The 24,138-nt window shown below is 42.5% G+C and overlaps 1 protein-coding gene across 6 annotated transcripts in view; it reads left to right on the top strand.

The window, feature by feature from the left end:
- CUX1 (cut like homeobox 1) overlaps nucleotides 1-24,138 on the top strand; it is a 269,656-nt gene that overhangs the window by 161,535 nt on the left and 83,983 nt on the right. For all 6 annotated transcript variants that reach the window (XM_021550821.3, XM_021550817.3, XM_021550818.3 and 3 more), the window contains exons 9-11: nucleotides 8,005-8,053; nucleotides 19,545-19,649; nucleotides 22,224-22,412. In XM_021550821.3, coding sequence (XP_021406496.2) covers nucleotides 8,005-8,053; nucleotides 19,545-19,649; nucleotides 22,224-22,412 — 343 coding nt within the window. The remainder of the gene's footprint in view (nucleotides 1-8,004; nucleotides 8,054-19,544; nucleotides 19,650-22,223; nucleotides 22,413-24,138) is intronic.

Consider the following 24,138-nt stretch of genomic DNA (forward strand, 5'->3'; position numbering starts at 1 on the left):
GGGCAGGCTGGCAGTGCTGGGAATTTTTGTCTGAATCTGAGCACAAACACTTGGCACAATCTGGAGGTTTTGTTCCTCACCCTGAGGACTCCATCCTGCAAATCTGCTGGGCTTGTGCTGCTGCAGCACCTCAACCTCAGGGCCTCAGTGAGGGTGGGATTCTGACAAAAATACACAAAAAATTAAAGATCAGAATGCTCTTCCTTGCTGTTCTCCGTGGTCCATAAAGGCAGGTCAGAAGGATCACAGCAGAGTGGAATTGCAGGGTCTCTGCTTGTCCCAGTGCAGCACCTGCAGGAGAACCTGCAGTCTGGAGCCCACAGCTCCAGAGGTTCCACATTTCCCACCAGCTCCCTCAGGAGTTGGTGGAAATGGATTTTTAGACAAGATTATTTGTTTCTGCAAATTTCAGGTGCAAAAATTCTCTTGAGTTTCAACACCTTCATTGAACTCCTCTGTGGCCCAAAGGATTGGAACCAGCGCTCTGAGATGGGAGGAAAACCAGAATCATCCAAATCTGGACACTCCTATTTTCTGACTTTAATGCTACTTACAGGGCTTTGCAGGGTGAAGCAAAAGAACACTGTAAAAGAAAAATACCTGATCAGGAGAAAAGATTTCTTGCATTCCTTTTTCTTTTTGGGATGGGCAGCATGAGTGCTGGTCATGGAGTTCACAAGAGATCTGTTCTTAGGGAGAGAATAACACAGTGAGAGCTGAGTAAGAGTTTTTTAAATGAAGGGTTAAACAGCCTGGGGAGCCAAAATTCATGCTGGCTGTGGTGCAACATGTGCAAATATGTGCCACATAAGAAAATAGTATTGCCATCAAATAAAAATGATGGATCATCTGTTTATATATTGTTTTGGTTTTTTTTTAATCCAAGCAATATATCTTTTCTTTCTTCCAGCTGCTTACATTAAGTGTCCTCTGGTTTGCCAAGTGTGCCAAGGTTGTGTGTGTGTGTGTGACACTGTGGGAATTACAGCTCTGGGGTGCTGTGAGTTGATGTTGTCTGTTACATAGAAGTCTTATTTTTCCTCTTTGCCTTTTTTTTTGAGCATATCAATTAGTGTCAGTCATATAAATTTCTCTCCAGAAATGATTAAGAAAACACTGATGATCTTTAGAAACTGCTGCCTTGTGTATCACTGGAATAAAGCTGATTCCTGTTGTATTTAAAATTGCAAACATGATTGTTTTATCCTTAAAATCCTGATTTAAACATGAAGAGAAAACAAAGTGCTGTGCAGGTTTTCTTGGAAAGCACTTTCCATATGGAGTGAAAGATGTTTTATTCTACAGGGTCTTTTCTCGCCAGTGATTGAGAAGATTCTTGTTTTGTCGGGGTACTGCTCAGTATCCTGGGCTTTAAAAGCAGTTTCTTTAACCTTTTTCAATATTTGATGATCACTTGACACCTTTCAAGCAGCCAGGCCCTGGATTATTTGAAGATCATGCCTGCAGCTGGCGTGGCTGGTGTGCTCAGTGAGGAATCTTTCCATGAGATTTATTTCCCCAGCCGGGATCTGTGCGCGGTGTCATGCGTGGGGACGGCGAGAGGAAACCGGGATGAATTCTAATAAAACCAAAAAAGATGGGAAAAGCCTTGGTTCTCTCTGCTTTTTGCCAAGGGAGGAACTTGATTTAGTGCAGGGTGTCTGCACAGAGGGGTCTGGGCAGTGTCCAGTGGACATTTCCCACTCCCAGATTAGTGCAGCTGATGCTGGGTGTAATCACCCGAGCACCTGAAGCCAGCCTGCCTTTGATCTCTCAATTTAAAGCCTCCACTCTTTCACTGCTTAGCAGAGAGGGGATTTTTTTCTTCAATTGAGTTCCTAGGAAAGGAAACACCCAGTTCATTACTAAACTTGGTGGATTTATGAATCCCTGAACAGAGAAATTCTTTTACAAGAGGCCTGGATTTATATGACACTGGAAAAAGGATTATCTGATCTGAAGATCCTTAGAGGATTGCTCTGAAAGAAAATATTAGCCTATAGCTCTTGCAATTTGAAAAGTAGATTTGAGAATTTAGCACTAAAAGGTGTGTGACATCTTTCCCTTTGACATGTTATGCTGAAATCACTTTTTATTTTGCTCTTTGTACAATCCTTCTGCCCATTATTCCATCTTGTACTGGCAGTAAAGGTGAATTTATCCTCTGGATGTTTTTTGGATTAGAATAATTATGAATTCTAAAAAAACATGTAAATGTGCGTACAGTGATACTCATAAAATGCCAAAAAATGAAATTAGTGGGTTTTTTGATATTATCTTCCTTTGGAAACTTTCTAAGAAAGTGTTTGTTGGTTTTTTCTTTCCTAGAAATTAGGCAACAAATCCTGGGCACCTTGGCAGGTCACTGAGGAGCAGGGATGCGATGAGGGCATCCACAGCAGAGCTTAGGAAGTGGTTTGAATTTGGGTAGGGAATTTGTCATCCCTCTGCTTTGCTTAAAGAAAAAATAAAATTGAATATTCAAATGCTGGAATGCTCTTGTGCCCTGAGTGAATGCTGTGATCATTGGGCTGCAGGCAATTCTGCCATTGTTTAGTGATCCGAAATTGCTTCCTAGACCCAGAAACCTTCCCTGATAAAAATTTCATTGAAACCTGAAAAAAATTTAGCGCACTGCCTTTTGCTCCTTTTTTTCCCCCCTCCTTTAAATGCTTTGGCCCCTGTTCTTCTTTTCTACCCTTCCCAAATATCCCAAATAACCTCAGATTTTTTGCCTTGTGCTGGCCAAGTGCTGGGTTACACTGCCTGTAATTTTAAGAGGCTGAGCTGTTTACCTAATTTGGCCAAAATCTGCTCTATGCTGATCACAGATACACATTTCAAGGAGGATTTTTCTTTTTTTTTCCTTAATTAAACATAAATGCACATTAGTTGATAATGTCTGCTTTTAGTTTGAAATTGCCTGCGTAAATGTTTGGGTAATTAGAACATTTTAACAAGCCCCACTGGCTCCATATACCGTTTGCTCTGACTAGTAAACTTTTACATGTTTTTAAAGAAAACAAATGTGTGGGAAAAATATGTTGTTTGTTTTTTGCCAAACCAAAGTATGAATCTGCCCTCGTAGGGAAGTTTCTTGGCCATGCCACTGACTGCAGTTTCCAAAGTGTCATCTGTATTTTTCAGTTCTTCCATGTATAAAGAATCCAACAGCAGTTTCCTTCAAGGTTGAGTAAGTTTGAATGTTTAGGGGGCTGTAGCCACAAGATTTGGCAAACTATTCACTTGTCATGTTAATAAAAAAGGAATTGTTTCTGCCTCTTTAAGCTAGTAGCTAAATGAAGGGCTTGGATCAACTGGATTTTAATCATGAAGTCCGGATTCTTCTTGCTTGCACGTGAATAACTTTGTGGTGTTCAGGGTTTTCATCCGATTTAATTTTATTTAGAAGAGGAACTGAGCTTCTTTTCTTCCCTGATACCAACTCTTGAATTTGCTGACTTGTTATGCTCTTCAAACCTAATCGGTTTTCTTGATCTTAAAATGAAAATCGAGCCTTTCTGCACTTATTTCCCAAAAGCAATTGAATTGAAAAGTGGGGTGGTTTGGGGTTTTTTTCCAACTCCTGAAGTTGTTTTTTATAGATGGCATGTTAGCTTTGAGGGCTGTTTCATGACTGGTAAAAGCTTATACCTTGTAAAATCCATAGCTTTTAATGCATTTTGTTTCTCACTTCAAACACAGTAACGAGAGAAGAATTAATAGAATATTTCATGGTCGTGCTGTTTCAACAGTTCAGATTCTTTTTATATGGTGATGCTGATTTTGTAGCTCCAAATGCTTGGGCTTAAAATTTGATTTCCTAAATTCCTTCGTCTGAAAATGTTGAAACCTACAACAAGCTGTAATACACCCTGAAGAACTGTCTTGCTTACATGATTACTTTTCCACTACCATGGAGATTACAAGAAACTGGATCAGATAAATAATTATATTACCTGTGGAATGCAAAAACACTGGGTAGAAACATTTATTCCTGAAAACAGCTTTTCCCCACTTTTTTTCTCATGATTTGTGTTAATATTTACAAAGTATCACCCTTGACCAAACTCTGATTAATGTTGGGTTGCCATATGGAAATCTGGTGTAACCCACCATAAATATCAATGTATTTTGGCAAAATATTTTCTTGCTATTTGTCTGAGGAAAGAACTTTTCTTCTTGCCTTCATCTCTTGGGGTGATGGGGAAATTGAGACACTCATGAGGGGCCAAGGTGCGTGTTCCTTCAGGAATAAAGAAAGAAATAAAGAAATAATCAGATCTCTGGTTCCTAAAAATCAGCTTAGTTCACATGGGGTGACTTTGGTCACAAATAGATTCTGGGTGACCACAAATTTGTTGATTAGGTGCAGAAATTCCTCCCTGGCAGGGTGGGCAGGCCCTGGCACAGGTGCCCAGAGCAGCTGTGGCTGCCCCTGGATCCCTGGCAGTGCCCAAGGCCAGGCTGGAATTGGGGTTTGGAGCAGCCTGGGACAGTGGGAGGTCTCTGCCCATGGCAGGGATGGAACAAGTTGATTTTCCAAGGTCCCTTCCAAGTTCCCTTCAAGATTCCCATCAGATTTTCAGTGCAAGCCTGCAGGACAAGCCTAGAGCTGGACGATGCTTTGCCTGCCAAGTTGTTCCATTGGAATAAAGAGGAATATTGAAATAGGAAGGGCTGAAAATGAGCAAATGTAGCAGAGGGTGAATACATCCAAAATGACCTGTGTGGGACTCATTCAGTGAGCCAAGCAGAGCTGCTTTGTGCCTGACAGGTCTGAATTTGACACAGTCCTTTGTAAACAATAAATCAATGCAGGTTGTTTCTATGAGTGCATAAAAGGTGTGAGAACTGTAATTTATTTTATAATAAATACTTGTGCTAAGCAAACAGTGAATGCAGCTATTAGAGACTTTCTCAAATAAGTGATTTTAGGCTGCTGAGTGCCAGCTACTGATGTGGTAGTCAAGCTTTTAAAATGAAAAGCCTGAATTCCTTTTGAAGATTCTCCTGAATGCTGTTGACACTTGTGCTAGGAAAGAATACAGAGTAATTTAATTCATTACTTTACTTAAAGATAGCATTTATGGTTGCAGCATTACCCTCCATCGCTGTGCAGACTGCTAGGCTGGATGTGTTTACTTGAATTTTTTTGGAGAAGTTGCATCCTTTTATTAGGTGTGTTGGAAAGCTTGGGAGAAAAAAAAAATAGGAGGGAAAGGGGAGTTCAGGATCAGTCAGCTGGTGTGTCTGGATACAAGGACAAAGGGACAATTTTGCCTTTGGCTACAGTTTGACACTTTACTGGATTCAGTCAGAATTATCTGTGCACGCTGAAGGGCACAAATGTCATTTTTATGGCATTCTATATCCTTGGTTGCCTTTTTTTTGTGATTGGCTGTGTATACCAGTGCTGTAATAGAGCTCTTAAATCCTGACCCTGGCCAAAATGGGACACAAATACCGGTATTAATATTTCTCTCCATTTTAAATGCAGGGTTGAGTCTTTTTACCTTGTTTTTCCAACACCATCATATGTTTGCCTGGCAGCCACTCACCTTTCCTCTGGCTCAGGGTGCTCCTCTGCTTTGCAGCTCTTGGTCCCCTCTCCCCTTGCTCCACTGGCCTTGGATATCCCTCTGTTCCTTGCTTCTCTGTCTTCTCCAGTTTCCTGACCTTTGTCTCCCCTTTCCTTGCCCCTTTCAAAATGGCTAAAGGTCTTTGGATGGCTCCAGACTCACTCACACTTCCCCCCCTTCCCACTCATCTTTTCTCCATCAGAGTCTTCTTCCTTCCTGCCAGAAAACAAAAAGGTTTCCCTGGCTGAGCTGAAACCCCATCCTCTGCTCCCAAAGCCAGGCACTCTTCCTCTCCCAATCCCAGAGGTTTTTGCTTGCAAGTCTTTCACTCCTCTCAGGTGCTGTGTTGTTCCAGGCCTTTGGCTGATGCCTGGCACCCCCTGTTTGGGTGGAAATGCAGGGATTTTATTGTTCTCCCCACCCTGCAGAGAAGGAGAGGAAGCTGGACTGGCTTCAGCTGTAGGCAGAGTGCTGGGATGGGACATTCCCAGCTCTGCTCTGTGACACAACCCAGGCATCATTTACTGGCTCCATATAACCTGAGGCATTCACACATAAATTGAGCCCGAATGCAGAAGCTTATATAAAGAGAATCTTTAAACTATCCTGGCTACAAATATTTGTGAAGTGCTGGGAAGAATCTTTTTAATGTGTTTGGATGCTCTTCCCTCTTATCTCTGTTACAGATATACAGTGGGGTCACTTGCATGGGCTTTGGGACATCTTTTTCACATGAAATACTGTCATTTCCATAAGTGGGTTAATAAGTTTTTTGGGTCTGGAGTCTAAAACAAAAGATGTTTTACAACTGCAGAGGCTAAAGAGATGGAAAGTGTTATTGCAGGCTGATGTTAATGTGCCCAGGTCAGTCTTGTGGCTACTCCCTTGAACCCTTTTTGCCCAGGCAGTAGTTGTTCAGTTCAGTAAGTAATGACCATTATTTATTATTAATTCAAAACATGGTGTGCAGGATTTCTGCTCGATGTTGAGAGCACATTAGCTTCTCCTGCACCAGAAAACACATGTTAATCTGTTTTCCATTATTGTCCAAAAGATCTTTTCAGAAGGCAGTTCATGTTGCCCCAACAGCATTAAAGGCTGTAATTAAAAATAATTTTCCATTAATTTATATACATGCACATTTACTTATTATGATCTTTTGCTGGATTTTCCCTAAGTGTACACCCAAAAGCCTAAAATGCTGTTGAGGAATAAGTCAATATTCACTGTAATGATCCAGTGTGGAGTGTGCCAGAACCCTGATGTACTTCAGTTAACCATCTTTCCTAACAAACACCTGCACAGGGAAATGGATCTTCTGTGAGAATCAGCAGAAAAATAAACCCTGACTTTTCTGCATGGGCAGAGGAAGGGAATTCCAGTATTTCACAGCTTTTACTGATAATGATCTGCTACAGATTAAAAACAAAAACCAGACATTATGGTGTTGGCAGATTGCAAAAGGACTTGCTGGTAAAGCTGCTGTTCAGAGGAGATGAGGACAGTGTTTATTGCTTCCATATGGTTCAGGCATACAAGACAGGCAGAATGTCTGGGGAGAATAATATGTCTTATTATATTGATACAGAACATTCTTTAGGGCTGTCAGCCCTTTCTCCTTGTACCTTTCCCAGGTGAGAGCCTGAGTGGGAAATATTTGCCCATGATTGAGCATGAAGATAAGAAAAGATTGCTTAAGGATTGGCTCCATTTGTGTGAGTGAAGTATTAGAAATGCTGATTTTTAAGGGATCAGGTCTGGGAGCTGCTCCCTAACACAGAGAACTGAAGGATCTCTTTTTTCCTTGACTATTTGTATAGTTTTCAACCCTTTGACTTTTCAATTCAGCTTTGCGAAGTGCATTAGGGGTCTAAATTTAGAGTTTGATAAAGTCTTGTCAAAAAAACCCTCCTTTCAACATAATGTAAAATTGAATTTCTTGGTCTCTTTGACCTCTTGATTTTTTTATTTTTTTTTAGCCAAATTAAGAACCAAACTTCTGGGCACACTGAAACAGAAAACTAGGCGGTTGCTTTTGTATATGTGGGGAGTTGACTGAAGAACTGCAGTCTTTGACTGCTCCATAATTATCACTTGGGAAACACCTTTACATCTTGGAAAAATGACCCTGCTTGGAATTTTGGGAGTAAGACCTTCAAAGATCCAATGAATATGCTCAGATACCAATTTGCCTATTGCAGTGCAGAAAGGGGGACAGGCAGAGGAATTAGACATTTGCAGAGTGGTCCAGAAAACTCCAGGGGATCTCACCAGTCAGGAGATGAGCTGCTCAATGCTGCTGTGTCCTTTTCCAAATCAATATTGACAATTGGTGGTGTGCTGTGCCTGTTGCTGTGCCTGAGCTCCTGCAGCAGCCAGTTCTCTGTGTGATAACAAAACTTCTGCTCTCTTGTTCTCCCAGGGCTGATGAAATCGAGATGATCATGACAGACCTTGAAAGAGCGAATCAGGTAGGATTTCAAATGAGTGCCCCATAAAATTCTAAGTGTGACTTTGATTATTCTTTTTTAATTCTCTTTTGGATTTCACGACAGTTTTTTTTATATGCATTTCGCAGTCATAACTGTGTGGAGTAAGAAAATATGCAAATTTTGAGCAAAATACAGCTCTTCAGGGATGCTCTCTAAGGACTGTGTGCACAGTGGAGCAGTGCTTGCCATATATTTACCTTCTAATAATTTAATCTTATGCTTCTCACTGTAGTTATTCTTGGCTTTATGTTTCTAAGTCCGTCATGTTGGCCCCTACTCAGACATGCAGGTGGATGGTTTCCCAGATTAAAGGGCCTCTGTCCTGTGGCAGGACTGCAGATTTTGGGGTCTTCTCCAGACTTTTTATCCCCCTTCCTTTTCTGCTGTGTTTTATTGGCATATTAATTTTTAGCAAGGGTTGGATCAGACTGTTCTTCCTGTGCAGGACCACAAAGAAATTGCCATTTGTTCCTGCAGATACTAATTTGGGCTGTGAAATGTCTCTCTGGTCACTCCTCCCAGTGCACACACTCCTGGCATGAGTGGCAAAAATACTGACTTTTAACAAACCAAACCCACCAACCTTGCAGAGAACCTTTCTGAGTGAGTGAGGTGCTGGAGATGTGCATGGCCAGGCAGGATTCCATGAGACTGGAAATTCCACAAGCAGTGGGGTGCTGCTTTCACTGAGGGAAACCTCAGCCAGGATTTGCTTATCAGTGAGCTTCATTAATCCCTCTGCCAGGTACCACCAGAGATTGTCATCTTCAATCTCCCAGGCTATGGGTTTATAATCCAGATGAAGTTTACCTAAGAGCAGCTCCCTTCCAGGAGGAATAGTGGCAGCTCCTTCCCCTGCCTGGGTCCTGCTGTCAGCAGTGGTTGTGTGAGCCAGACCAGGTCACTGATCCTGTTGAAAATGTACCCCCTGCTCCAGCTGCTGTTTTGTTTTGTCTTTTCCCTTTTGCCAGATCAGCTTTCAGCCCCCACACTCCCTGCTGCAGCTGTCAAGTCTGCAGTGAGTGCTGTTGGCCTTTGCATTAGTTCTGGGAAAACTGGAAAAATGCAAATCACAGAATCATTTCCACTGGAAAAGCCTTCCAGGATCACCCAGTCCCACCATCACTCAGCACTGCCAAGGCCACCACTAAGCCATGTCCCCAAGTGCCACATCCACAGGGCTTTGAAATCCCTCCAGGGATGGGGACTCCACCACTGCCCTGGACAGCTGTGCCAGGGCTGGACAACCCTTTCAGTGAAGAGATTTTCCCTGATATTCAACCTAAACCTCCCTTGGAGCATCTTGAGGCTGTTTCCTCATGTCCTATCACTTGTAACCTGGGAGCAGAGCCCAGCCTTCACCTAAAGTCTCCTTCCAGGGAGTTGTTGGGAGAGAAAAGCTCCCCCTGAGCCTTTTTTTTCCCCAGACTGAGCCCTCCCAGCTCCTTCAGCCATTCCTGGTGCCCCAGACATTTCCCCAGCTCTGTTCCCTTCCCTGGACACACTCCAGCATCTTAATGTGTTAATGAAGCCAAAATCGTATTTGTAAGTTGTTGAGTTGATTATTTAGTCAGTAAAAGCAAACTGGTGTTTGAACAGTGGGTTTTTAGTTCTGTCAAACTTTTGTAGACAGCATTAAATATTTATGAAAGTGCTAGTAATTATTTGAAAATTTGTAGACTTTTGTGAAATTATGTAGGTGTTAAAAATGTTTTGGTAGAATTATTTTGTGATTTTTGCAAAGGCAGTACATTTTGCAGTGATTTACCCAGTAGTTGGTTTTTTCCCCTCAGTCTACAGGGGGCTGTAGTTAAAGAAAAGGTATTTCTGAATTCCTCATTGCCTCCAAAAATGGATTATACCTATTCATCTTGAAATGCTATTTTTCTGTCTAACTGATACAAAGCTGCAATGTAGGTTGTTTTTTTTTACTTCATTGTGGTACTTGTCTTGTAATTAGGTAATATTTACAACTACTTATGTGCATAACCCTTAGTTTGGTTGTTATTCTGCAAAATCTGACTGTACATAAAACCAGCATGCCCATTCATCTGAGCTGTTGGAAAACCAGAGGAGGGGATTCTGTCTCCCCTTGCCCCATCTCCTTCTCCTCCTCCTCCTCCCTCCTGGCTGCTGAGGTCCCATCCCCTCCCAAACAGCAGCTCTGGCCCCTGGGGAACCCTTCACTGAGCTCAGCAAGTGCAGCAAAGCCTGGATTTGGGATGAAGGGGCCACCTTTGTTCTCTTAGCAGCTTGAGGCAGCTCAAAAAAAGCCACATGGGAGAAGCCACAGCACCCAAATCACAGAATCATGGAATGGTTTGGGTTGGAAGGGACTTCAAAGATCATGGGCAAGGACACCTTCCACTGTCCCAGGCTGCTCCAAGTCCTGTCCAACCTGACCTTAGATCCAGGGACAGCCACAGCTGCTCTGGGCACCCTGTGCCAGGGCTCAGCACCCTCAGAGCCAAAAATTCCTTCCCAATATCCCATCCATCGCTGCCCTCTGGCAGTGGGAGCCATTCCCTGTGTCCTGTCCCTCCATCCCTTGTCCCAGGTCCCTCTGCAGCTCTCCTGGAGCCCCTTTAGCCCTGCCAGGGCTCTGAGGTTTTCTGGATCCCTCTCTCATCCAGGTGAGCACCCCCAGCTCTCCCAGCCTGGCTGCAGTGGCCTCCTCTGGAATTGTGTCTTTGCTGTGCTGGGACCCCACAAGGGACACAAAGGGACACAGAGGGACTCTGTGGCCTTGGAGGAGCTGCAGAAGGGAAGGGCAGGTTCAGTGGCTCAGCTCATTTGCTGAAACACACCCATAGAGTCTTTGCCTTGTGTGGTGCTTTATCTTTATAAAGCACTTTGATGAATTATATCTAATCTTTGTAGCAGCAATTCCTGTGTTTTACCTCTTCATAGTTGAAAAAAAAAAATTACTGGAAGAAATTAAATCTATTGCATAGGCCAGAAAGTGAGTTTGCATCAGGCTGAAGTGTTACAATTGCAGAAACAAGTACTTAACCTAATTATGTATTTAATAGTTAAATTAACATTTCCTTTTACCATTTCAGTAAGTGCTCATTCCCCATTATTAAGGCTACCTTTAAAGAGTAGTGCTCAGCACGATTCCTGCTTTGCTCAGGGACTGCCTTGCTGATGTGGATGTGATGTTTTGCTGCTCTGACCCGGACCACTGGGATTCAGAGCACAGATTTACATGTTTCCACTGAAAATATGGAAAAAAGAAATGAGTGTAAATTTTTATATATCTGACACTTCTTGAAAATGCATTTCCGTGTTATCTCCCTTTTTAAATCCAGAGCTGGCACTTCAGAACCTGCTGTTGTGAGGACTCTTCTCTGGCTCCTGGGAGGTGGGGAGTGCCTTTCCCACCCCAGTTCTGCAGGAACAGGAGAGTGGATGTGCCCCCTGCCCTTGGTCCAGGTGTCCACAGAAATGATCAAATCCACAGGGACAGAGCTGGCTCCCTGTGTCCTGTGGGGTGAAGCAGGGACCAATCTTATCCTCAGCTCCATCACCTCTCTTTTCCCAATGATTTTTCTCACTTAGATCCTCAAGTTTTTTTCATGCAGGAGCTTTCTGGGCTACTTTGCTTAATACCAGCCCCAGAACAAATTACTGGTTCATCAGAATAATTGCCTTAAATGCCAGTGAGCTTTGCAATTTTGTGCTCAGAGAGGGAGGTATAGTGACCACAAAGCTCCCTCCCTCTCCATTGTGTCATTAATACAAGGTGTAAACTGAATTTTCCCACAAAATGTAACAGTGGGAGAAATGACTCCCTCACTGGGTGCTGCAGATGAGGGGTGGGGACAGCCCCTTTTTCTCAGCTGCTGATCCAGGTGCTCAGTGCCATTAATCCACGATCTTGAGTGGGATTTTATGGTAGGGCTGCTCCATTCTGGCTGGCAGAGAGGGTGACATGGGTGTAACCCTTCCCTTGGAAAGTCCTGAGAGGGTTTTTTATATAAAAAAGGCAAGAATAGTGCATGAAATGTCTGGTCCAGCTGCGTGGAGGGGAGCTGTTAGCTCCTGCCATGGAGCTTTAGGAAGGGTGTGAGATCTGAAGCCAAAACCCCCACTGGTTCCATGGTGAAAGGTGCAATTCCATCATCTCCAAAATCCACCAGGAGAGCTGTGCTGCAGAATTCCTGTCCACGTTCTCCTCATCCCCAGGGCTGTGGGACTCAGTCCCACTGAGGACACAGTAGAGCCAAATCCAAGAGGAAGGGCTCCTTTCACTTTATTAACCCAGCAGCTCAATGACAAAACTTGATAACATAACCCAGAGTTCCCCCTGCATTTCCATGAAGATTTAATAATGCTGTAGTTTGGTGAAGGGACTAGTTTTATTAAGATTTCATTTTGCACAATAAATCACTGCATATTTTCTGATATGCTACGAAGTATAAGAATAAATAATTAAAACTAAACTACACGTACTTGTCAAAATAAATGATTTATCATAGTTTGGGATACAGCGTCTTTGAATTTTTTATTGTTTGATTCCCAGAATATTCTAATTTCCAATCAGGGAAGTTAATGAAGCTCCAGTATGCATTTCTGCATTCACAGCAGTTACAGTTGTGTGACTGTTTATTTTAGACAAATATTTATGGTTAGCACTTTCCTGTACCTTTTCAAGTTTACACCTTTCCAGTGTTTATGGCAGCAGAGTCACGAATCTTTTGGGACTACAAATTTATTCAAATGAATTATTGTTCCATTTCTGTACTTCATCCAGGAACCTGGAATCATCCAGTTGTGCCTGAGAAAAACAGAGGTTTTTGTTGGGAAGAATAATTTCTAGGTTGTGAAACCAGAAATATTGAAATGTATTCTAATATTTAAATATATTATATTTTATATAAATGCATTTGATTTTTTAAAATTACAGCTGGGTTTGTTTTAAGGTTTTAATGCTGAGTCTGAATTTGTAGCTTCATGTCATTGATGTGTCCAGATCTCTTTTCTGCCTTTACATATTGATCACATAGTTAAAAAAAAATTAAATCCAATGGGCTTTGTAATTTGAGATTCCTGCATAGGAAAAGGTGCTTTTCCACTTTTAAAACAAAAAGAGAAAAACTTTGGTTAGGGCTGTTTGCTCCTGGGTTGTTGTATTTTAATCTGAAAGAGGAGGAAATCAATTTGAAAAGCAGACTCAAGTATTGGTGTCCTTAGATTTTTGAGAGTGCTAAGAGAAAGAAAACATGAGACTTTTTTTTTTTTTTTTTTATGTGTGTGTGTGTGTGTGTGTGTGTGTGTGTGTGTGGACTATGCTGTGTAAACTGTAGAATAATTTTTTTCTTGTAGAAGAATTTTTTGTTTCTTCTGTTATCCCTTTGGAAAAGCCAAATGTTTCCATTGGTTTTCTTTCCATCTTCACAGTGCTGATAATGCTCCCAGATTTCTAGTACTTATTTTTTCTGGGGAAAGAAAGTCAAATATAGAAACTTCTAATACCAATAAATCAAGAAAACTGTACTTTCTAAAATACAGCAGCTTTTATTAAAGAATCTAGACTGGATCAATATCATTTATTCCACAGAAATGTAGTGTTGGGTTTTAAAGTCTGTAGAGGAAGAGTTGGTGAATTTAAGCAATTTTTGGAGCCAAACTGCCACTAAAATACATAAAACAGTGTCTGCTATAAAAGTAGAAAGAAAACCTCACCAGGGTGTTTTAGCAGAAAGGCTGCTCTCAAGATTATTTTTTATTTCCTTGTGTGTGACACTTTCCTGTCTCCAACAAATCACATTGGAAAATGGTTCGAAAAGATATTCCTGCTAAGTGAGATTGCTATAAAATATGTATGTTTTTGAGCAGCAGATGGAATAAATTCCCCTTTTCACTCAGCAGCACAAGTGCAGCACAATACAGGTGGTGCTGATGCTCGGGGAGGGGGGTTGCTGTGAGCATCCTTGGGTTTGCACCTCCACGAGGAAGGGAATTCATCCTGCTCCACTCCTGCATTGCACAAAGCTGGCACAGACACTGCCAGAGGATTTGCTTTTCTTTCTGACTCCCCTGGCAGTGCACTGGGTGCTTTCGTTGTGTGCCATCCCCTGGGGAATTGCCACATCCCTGGAAGTGCCCCAGGCCAGGGCACCCTGGCATGGGGAAAGGTGTCCCTGCCCTGGCAGGGGTGGAATGAGATGAGATTTGAGGTCCCTCCCAGCCCAAATCCAGTTAAGTTGCCCTGCTTCATGGCAGATGAAAGCATTCACTTAATCCTGGGATTTCACTGTCTGTAAAATGGGAATAAAAACGTTTGCTTTGCAAAGGGCATTTAAGTTCCTTGCAGGGAGAAGTTCTATATAAAGGCAAAATATGGTTAATATTATTTTCATGCAAACATGGCTTTCCTGCAAATGCCTGGCTATCAGTTGGGAATACATTTATCTGGCAGCCTTTCAACACACAGAGGAAAGTGCAATAGCCTGAAGACAAGATTGAAGACAACCCAACCTCATCTGGTTGGTGGAGTTTTTTCTTTTTTTTTCCATTTATTTCGCCATTGTTGGAAAAAATAGGTGCCAGAACCCTGAAAAATCTTTCATGTCCCTGATGTTCTTCTAACATTGCTGAAGTTCTGTGGAAGTTAAGGCTATCTTAAGGTTTTATAGCAAATTTTTACATCTGAAAAGTTAGGAAATTAAAGCACATTGAACCAGTGTGTCTTAATTGATGTTGTACTCCAAGAAACACAGCTTTTGCAGCAGCTTGCAAGTCTGAATGTCAGCTCCAAGCATGGTGATTGCTGCCATAACCAGGCTCATTAACTGCAGCAGAATTACTTGTGATAATACCCCTTCCTCACCCATAGGAAGATTTTCCCACATACAGCACTGAATTTAGCATGGAATAAGGAAATAGAGTTGGGCTGGTGGAACTTTAAGGGAAAGGTTATACATTTTTTTCACATTAGTATCTCATTTTGCTGTTCACACCACTGGTCTTTGATCAAATTAACATTTTACTGTAAGTAGAAGAGCACTCGGTTCATGCTATTCATTATCTTGTCAGGAAACAAGGAGAATAATTTAAACTGGATATATTGTGTAAGGTTTTTTTTTTTTCTATTTTTAATTGGAAAGCACACGGCAGCATTACAATCATGACCTCCTGGCTTCACTGTGAGCTGTACAATATTTACCTGCTATATGAGGGAAAATGGAACTATTTTGAAATATTTTGTTACCAGGGGAGGTAGTTCTGTACTAGAAAACAGTGGTAGGAATTAGGAGGAAATACACGAGTGAACTATGCTGAAAAATAGGATTTTGGGCAACACTGGATTTGCATGAGCTTCATCAAGGCCATTAGTGTGACTGTCACTGGTCATTAAGGGTTTTTTTAGGCTGTGCATAGGATTTGGGAGTTTTAGCACTGCCTGCTGAAAAGCAACTGTGCTGTGGAATATCCAGTACCCAAAGGGGCTGCAGGGGAGCTGCAAAGGGACTGGGGACAAGGGATGGAGTTCCAGGACACAGGGGATGGCTTCCAATGACAGAGGGCAGGGATGGATGGGATACTGGGAATTGGGAATTGTTCCCTGGGAGGATGGGCAGCCCTGGCAGAGGTGCCCAGAGCAGCTGTGGCTGCCCCTGGATCCCTGGCAGTGCCCAAGGCCAGGCTGGACACTGGGGTTAGGAGCAGCCTGGGACAGTGGGAGGTGTCCATGCCATGGCTGGGGTGGCACTGGATGGGCTTAAAATCCCTTCCAAACCCTTCCTGTAATTCTCTGAATCTCTCTGTGTTTCTCAGCTGAAGTGGGACAGTTTCACACAAACAGAAGGTTTTGTGAGCTTTGCAGTGGCTCCAAGTTGTGCAAGCTTCCTCGGGTTTAGCCATTTTCCATACTGGGCGCCTGTCTCTGGCTGCTCTCTTTCTTCTTACTTCAGGAAAAATCGTTCAACCATTTTTAAAAAGAAGATTAGGAAAAAGAAATTCATTTTCCCCCAGATGTTACGAGTTTTTCTTGCTGTTTTGGTGAGGAGCCTGCTGTGCCCAGATTTAATAGAAGGGGTTTGATGAGGGACAGTTCCCTTTTTTCTCAGGGTTGTATCTTCTGTTGCTTCAAGTAGAAAAATAAAAAAATAATAATAATCATTAAAAAACAACCTCAAGTTTGGCCAGCCTATAAGAGTCTGGAAAAAAGAGTTCACAGAAACTCAGCAGAATCTGGTTTGAATTTGTTCAGCCTTTTCTGCCAGTGCCTGTCCCAGGCACGCCGCAGTCTGTCACTGCTCTGGCTGGGTGAGCATCCACCAGGCAGGTTTTGCTTTTTCTGGGTGTGATGTGAAATTTTGTGGGGGCACAAGGAGAGGAGATACTCCCCAGGCTGCCCCTGCCATGACTGGAGACATGAGCATGGGAGCAGGACGGGGAGAAGGGTTCTTGGTGGGCAAGGAATGGGGACAGACACCGGGACAGGGACACTTGGAGGACCGTTTGTGAGGACATTTGGAGAAGAAACAACGAGAAGAGGAAGGAGGAAAAGAAGAAGGAGGAAATCGTGGGGGTAAGGCTCATTCTGGAAGTTTGTGGATGTTCATTAGGTCGTGCGAGGTACGAGCTGGGGTTTGCCTGCCTGGAGCTAAAGGTGCTGTGGAGCACAGAGGAGACAGAGATGGTGCTTCCAGCAGCCAAAATGAATTAGGAAGGGGACAGAGTGACAAGCAGAGAGGGCTGGCAGTGGAAGAGGCAAACCCAGAGGGTTTGGCAGGGGAGCAGCACTGCAGCCACTGCGCAGGGTCTCGGCTCAGGAACGGCAGGGACAGCTCCTGGCAGGCTGGGAGCCTCCAGCCAGGGCTGTGGTGCAGGGAGGTGTGCCAGGGAACCCAAACAGCTCCTCTGCACTGTGCCAGTGCAGTATTAATGTCCTGGAGCACCTCTGGTGCTGCAGCAAGGCTCCTGTGAGGAAGAGGTTAATGCCATCGGCAGAGGGGAGCGGGATTAGCTTGGAGCAAATGAAGTGCAGGGTCACACAGAGAGCAAGAGGACAAAGAGAAGATCACTCACCAAGCCATGTTCCTCTCAGAGCTGATGGAGCAGGGCATCTCAGTGGGAAAATCTCATTGGAAAAGCCACAGCAGGTCCTGTGTGGTGCCATCCCACTCCTGAACCCTAGCACAGGGGGGCTGAGCACCAGCCTCAGGTTTGGCTTTTCCAAACTTGTAAGTGCTCAAATTTGAAACTAGCATTCTTTTAACAGGGTTTTTTGTGTCATTTATAATTTATATTGCGATAGCACCCACAAGTGCTTTCCAGACACTGAGCACATCTGTAATTCTGGCTCTAAAAAGCTTCCATTCTGTGAGAGGAGGGAAAAAAGAGGGGAATTGACCAATATTTCCCAAATAGAATTGCCCAGAGTGTGTGCTGATGTATTTTTAACAATGCCTAGTATGAAATCTTGTCTGGTATTATTCCTAGGATCACAACAGGTGTTGGGAATTGGCTGGGGAGGCTGTGCAGAAAGGGCAGCTGACAGCTCACTGTATATGCAGATGTACCACCTATTAGCAATATCCTCTGTGGTTTGCTCGCATGCGAGCTGAATAGATTCTCCAAACAATGCTGCACTGAATGGAAGCCATCAGCAGAATTGCTCAAGGCTGCAAAACCCATTACTTATACAGCAGTAGATGGAAGAGCAAGTGCCACAGTGTAGTAACTTGTCCTGCTTTGCTGGAGTTGTTCTGCAGTTATTAGATCAATATATGTAGCTGCACATCTAATAAAGTAGCAGAAAATAATTTATCTCAATGTGTATTGTTAGCTCAGTATTTATCCTAATATTATCCAGCTGCATAAACAACATAAATCCCTCTTTTTGTGCCTTTTTTGCTGCTGTTTCCACGTTTTCCAAGCACACAATAGCTTGTGTCCCCTGCTCTGATTATTGGAGCCACGTCACTGTACTTTTTACAATCACATTTTAATTACAGCTGTAGAACCTATGCAAAATCATTTAATACAATGTTGTGAGCAAATAGCGCAGATGATGCGTTTAGTATTTGATTGCTGTTAGTTTACTCATTGATTAAACATGCAGAGTCTGCTTTGACTGAGGAGGGAGTCAGAGACCACACACACAGGGCTGTAAGGCTTACATTCACTGTAGGGTTCATATTTTCTATAGATTTTAATATTTGCTATAGATTTTATAGTCATTATATGTTTTATATTACTATAAGTTGTATATTTGCTATAGCTTCTATATTCACTGTAATTTTAGATTCACTACAGGCTTTATATTTGCTCTGTGTTCTATATTCACTATTTTAGATTTATATTTAGATTTTAGATTTTCCAAAGGATTAGCAAGGAGTCTGTGGAAGTTTGGGTGGCTCAAAAATGGCAGTGGGAATTTGTCATTCCATGAAGGAAGGGATCCATCAGCTGGTCAATAAAAGTTTTGACCTTCACTGGTGGCAGCTGATGGGTTTGGTAGAATTGGGGATAGGTATTGTAAGTAGAGATAGAAAATTATTTTGTCTATTTTCTGAAAGCACAGCATGATTTGCATGGAGTAGCCCAGGCAAAAAGCAGTGATTACTGAGGGAGGAAAGCATTGTCATTTTATAACAATAAAATACATTTTTTTAAAAAGAGAGAAGACAGCCTTGCCAGGAGGAGTGTATATTGTAAAAAAAACAGGTTTTGTTCCATTTCTAACAGAAGCTTACAGACAGTTATGAAAAGGACTTTGCTGCTATTTATTGCCTGAAGTTACTGATCCATCTGTCTCTACCCAAACTCTTGTACAGACAATTTTCCCTCATCATTCTGTCTTTCTCCTTTCTATTACTATTCAATATTTAGATGGGAATTTTGACCAGTGGCCAAGTCAAAGGCTTATCAGCTATTGCATAAATCCTCAGCAGCTGGTACCTGAGCTGTGCAAAATTGTCACTTTGGGGTTAAATATTGTTGAATAAATAGACCTGCTGAAAGAAAAGAATCTAACAATTCATGTTTTAGGGAATAATTACTGCAGAAAGACAGCCAACAACATTGTATATGTGTTTGAGAGAGTGGTCAGAATATCTTTTAATTCAGCATTTACCCGTGAGAATTATTCCCATGAGGAGCCTTGCAATAAAATCTGCTTGGTCTATGAGAATAGAAAGAAATTGAATAAAAAGACTCCATTTCCACTTGTATTTATTCAGTCTGGGAAATTCAGTGGGCCGCAGCATTAGTATCAGCAGGGGATTCCTTGCTCCTAGCGTTAAATTACTGTCATAATCGCTCAATTATTTCTTCCTTGTACTGTTTAAAATAAAAATCCATCACATTCTGTGTTTTTTTCTAACATTTATTAGGTTGAGTGTTTAGGAAAATCAATTATATTCAGTCAGGCATGAATTGATGAATGTTCTTGTAATAATTGTCAGTTGTTAAACTGAATGTACTTTCTCTTTTCACCCCTTTTCATTTCCTTCAGAGGGCAGAGGTGGCTCAGAGAGAGGCAGAGACCTTAAGGGAGCAGCTCTCATCAGCTAACAAATCTCTCCAGCTTGCTACGCAGATCCAGAAGGCACCTGATGTGGTGAGAGAAAATATTTACTGACTCTTACAGGTTTCTGGCATTCCTGCAGTACAGCTCCTTCAATTTATGCCCACAGCTATAAAAACAGCTGTTTGAAGTCATATTTTAACTAAAAGGGAAGGGTGTTCCTTTGGGATCGTGGCGGGTTCAGCTTCTGAGGGGGCTGGTGGCTGGAGGAGACCACGGCAAGGACAGAGCTCGCTTGGCTCTGTGGTGATCCATCACTCCCTGCTCCAGGTGGACAGCACAGCTCTCAGAAATCATTTCACATGGCTGAGAGCATCAGCAGAGGAGAAATGGAGGCAGCAAGAGAGCTTTGGTGGCTGTCAGCACCTGCCTGCCCATGGGCCCCAGAGGTGTGGGCTCCATCCCCAGGGCACCCACAGCTCCCTGCCCTCTCTGCCTCTCCTAAGTCCCTGTCTGGGCTGTCAGACAAACTGGAAATAAGTTTGATACCACTCCAGCTTTCACTGGCTGTATCTAAACTGAGAATTACACCTATAAATCCCTGGGAAATGGAGAAGATGCCCTGTACTCCTGCTTGCTGCCTCCTCCGTGTGGTTGTGATTAAGCCAAGGCTGCTGATGGGACCTGCAGGCACAGGGGGTTGGTACAGGGCTCCAGCTGGCCCTGGGTGAGCAGGTATCACACATCAGCAGCCAGATGATTTTGATTTTTGTTTGCCAAAGGAGAAATAGGAGTATTTAAATGTAAATATGCAATTAAGTGAAATTTAGTCTACTTCTAAGCAGCAGATTTAAGAAACAAAAGAAATCATTGCTTTTTTTTCCTTGTAAGCCTTATACGTGCTTGACACTGATAGCAGAGGAACACATGGCTGCCTTTAAAAATCATTTGCAGAGAATGAGTAACAAACCATAAGTCCTCCAGATCTGTTTGGTTGTCTATTAATACAACCCAGTATTTTCTCAGAGAAGTTAAAAGATAGACAAGTAGGCTGCAAAACACAAAATAAAAAGCCTGAATATCACTTGTAACTCTGAATTACCTGCCTCTTCCTATCTTGTGTCCTAGTCTTATCATTATTTTAACATTAGGTCTTTCTTGTATTTAATAGTACTTCTGCACTTCATTTATATTTAATATGACAACTACTGCAGGATGAAAATGATCATTATCTATCTTATTTCAGACTCTACGTTCTAGTCTCAATAGGCACAAGCAGCAGATGATTATACAACTTGTGATGTTTCATGCAAGCAAATTAGAGGTTTTTTCAAGTTAAAAGTATAATTCAGTGTAATAGGAGAGTGTTGTTAACTGCTGTTCGTACATGCAGCTTTCTGTGAGTGCAGCGGGGTGTAGTCACTGAGAATCAAGCTGAATGTTCAGAAGATATGAAAAAGGGGATTTTGCTGTTCTTGTATTCCCAGAAAAGTGGGTATGGAGTATATTTCAATCTGCTGCAGTGTCAACTTCAGCTGTCAGGGTGTAGCTGGGGTGAATTCTCAGCTCTTTCACCACAGATCTTTGGTTTAGTGCTCACCATCTTCATCTCCCTCTTGCTGAATGGATTCTCACCTTCACTGGCTTCTGAGGAACAGCCATTAACCTTTGTGAGATGCATTTTGAGCTCTTTAATGGAATGTGTGCCCCTCCTTGGGCTGCCTCCTGCCCCCACAAGGCTTTCCTCTCATTCTCCATGGGGGAGGCTCAGAGCTCCCCAGCTCATCACAGCTGTGATCTCCCAGCACAGAAGGAGACAGAGATGGTGCAATTAGTCTCTGTAATCTTTTCTGCATGGATCTGCCTCCTTCTGGACCTCTCTGTCTTCTCTGATTCGTTGTCCTCCCAGGAGGTCAGTCCAGAGAGGAAGTTCCAAACTTGAGGACAGATTTTACAGCTGTGGGAAACTGGAAGAAGGAAAATTTAGGAAAGGGAATTTCTGCAAGTGGTGACCAAAGGGAGAATGGCCTTGTCTTAGAGCTGTCACATCTCTCTTCTTCCCTGTGGAGGGATGCTTGCAATGATGTTAACATGAACAATTTTCATGCAAGGATCAAGTTCATTGGAAGTAGCAGTTTGGGGAAATTTTTGACAATTTTGCCCAAAACGTGCAGTGTACATGCAGAGAGCCACAGGCACACGGCTCTGCCATTCCTGATTAAGAAATTCTGCTCCATTACTTCAGAATATTTTATCTGATTAGTATTTTGTAAGCACAGATTTTCATAGTTGTCAAAGCACTTGGGCTATTAATAATAAATAGATCTAAATAGAATCCTTTGACTTTCACTGCTGCATCTTTCCAGTGCACTTATGAAATAGGGAAATTTATTCCCTCTGTTACCCTCATTTTCCCAGAGAGCTGTCCTGGGGTGTAGGAAATTCCATCTTCCAGGTTCAATCACACGAGTCCCACATTTAGGAGCTGTCCTGGGATGTAGGAAATTCCATCTTCCAGATTCCCGATGTCAATCACAGAAGTCCCAGATTTAGGAGCTGTCTGTTTCTTGTGCCACCCAATGCTGTGTTTGCTCCTTGCCTGACTACCCTGAATTTAGGTTTGCTGCCCTTCTTTCCCTTCTGGCTCTGATGCTGTTTTCCCTCCAGGAGCAGGCCATCGAGGTGCTGACTCGCTCCAGCCTGGAAGTGGAGCTGGCTGCCAAGGAGCGCGAGATCGCCCAGCTCGTCGAAGACGTCCAGAGGCTCCAGGGCAGCCTCACCAAGCTGAGGGAGAACTCCAGCAGCCAAATCTCCCAGCTGGAGCAGCAGCTGACAGCCAAGAACAGCACACTCAAAGTAAGGCTGTAGCTCAGAGATGATGATATTGGGGTTTCCTGTGGTCCTGAGCCGTCTTCAGGATGTGCCTGAATTCTGGTTTCTGTGGCATTCATGGAATCATAGAATGGTTTGAGTTAGAAGGGATCTTCAAACCCATCCCATTCCACCCCCCTGGATATATTGTTTTCTAAGGGATCACAGTTTTTTACATTCTAAATGGCCCAATCCTTACTGTTTTGAAATGTGCTTTTGCAGGACAAGGCTACCTTTGGGATTAAAAACACCACCAAACCCCAACAGACATTGAGCATGGATGTGTAATGAAGCAGCTGAACTGGAAAAGCACAGAAAATCCCTTTTAGATTTTCAAACTTTTAATTCCCATTCCAGTTATACATATGGAAGATTTGCAAGGAATTAGTTTATCTTTCAGTGTTCCTGCTACCCCCTCCGATTCTCTCCACTGGAAATGGAAAATATATCGTTTAGGGCATAGAAACAAGTAAGATTAGGACATGGAGAAGGCTTTTACATAATAACACTTAATTATTTAAACAATAAGAATTCATTTATTTATGATTACCAATAACCATTCAATTATTTTTAACTGTGTATTTGCTGCACAGTAATTCCCATTTATAATTAGCAGTCTGGCCCTATACTCATTTGCATAGGAGCAGCACTTCACTAGAACCAGAAGGAACAGCTAAGAATTCTTTGAATGACCCTTTTACCTCTCTCTTGGGCAGTTTCACATTCCCTGTGCTGAGCCCACACAGTTCTGATCTCTGAGTGAGCATGAGAAATGTTTCCTGACGTGGGGTATGAATCAGTTTCCTGTAATTCCTGTCTCCTTCATTGTTCCACCATCTATGAGCTCTGAAGTGTAAACAAGATAAATTTATCTATTCCATTAAAGACTTGGTAGTTCTGCAGGTTTGATAGTCTGAGAGTTTTCTGAGAGCAGGAGGCTGATAGTTCCCACTCAGCTCTGACTGTGGCGTGGGCAGCTTTGCTCTATCAGAATGATTTAATGTTCAATTGAAACTCTTACAAATTGCTCTAATTCTGACATTTTTTAGCAGTTACTGGTTTTGCTGTGGTGGAGCATAATTCACATGGGAGAGACCTGTTAGGAATGAACTCTGAAGTGTTGCAGTCAGTGTTTTCTGCATGCTTTAAGCTAGCTTTGCAGAATTTTTATGAAAATTCAGTGGAGCAAAGGACACCTATTATATAACTCCATTGACAGTATCAATCTCTGCCCACCTGTCACCATGTGGGCACCACTTTCATTGAGGGAGAAAGGAGCTGCCCTGGTTTTGAGGAACACATTCTGCTGGCTCCACCCATGTTCAGGGGATTTTTTTTATTTTACTTTTTCATAAAGCCTGATAGAAAATATCTTGAGCCCTTGCATTTGACAGATTTTCTTGGAATAAAGCATGTTCCTGGTGAGGTCAGTATTAGTTTAGCCATTAACTTCAAAGGGAGTAGGATCATAGAAATGACAGAGCAAGTCTTTGATTTTCATTTCAGTAATCTCCTTCCATTTTCTCATAGCCTTGCCTGGCTAATGCTCTGTATTTAGCTTTCTGTTGATAGTGGCTGATGTAGTGCCTCTATTGATAAAGTTTTAGTCATTTCAACCCTCTTTAACTTTATTTGTTGCAACTATAAAAATATTTCCAAATACTTACTTTCACCCCAAAGTGCTGGGAAAGCCTGTGCCAGGCACAGGTTG

The sequence above is a fragment of the Lonchura striata genome, chromosome 20 (assembly GCF_046129695.1).
Source record: "Lonchura striata isolate bLonStr1 chromosome 20, bLonStr1.mat, whole genome shotgun sequence".
Taxonomy (NCBI): domain Eukaryota; kingdom Metazoa; phylum Chordata; class Aves; order Passeriformes; family Estrildidae; genus Lonchura; species Lonchura striata.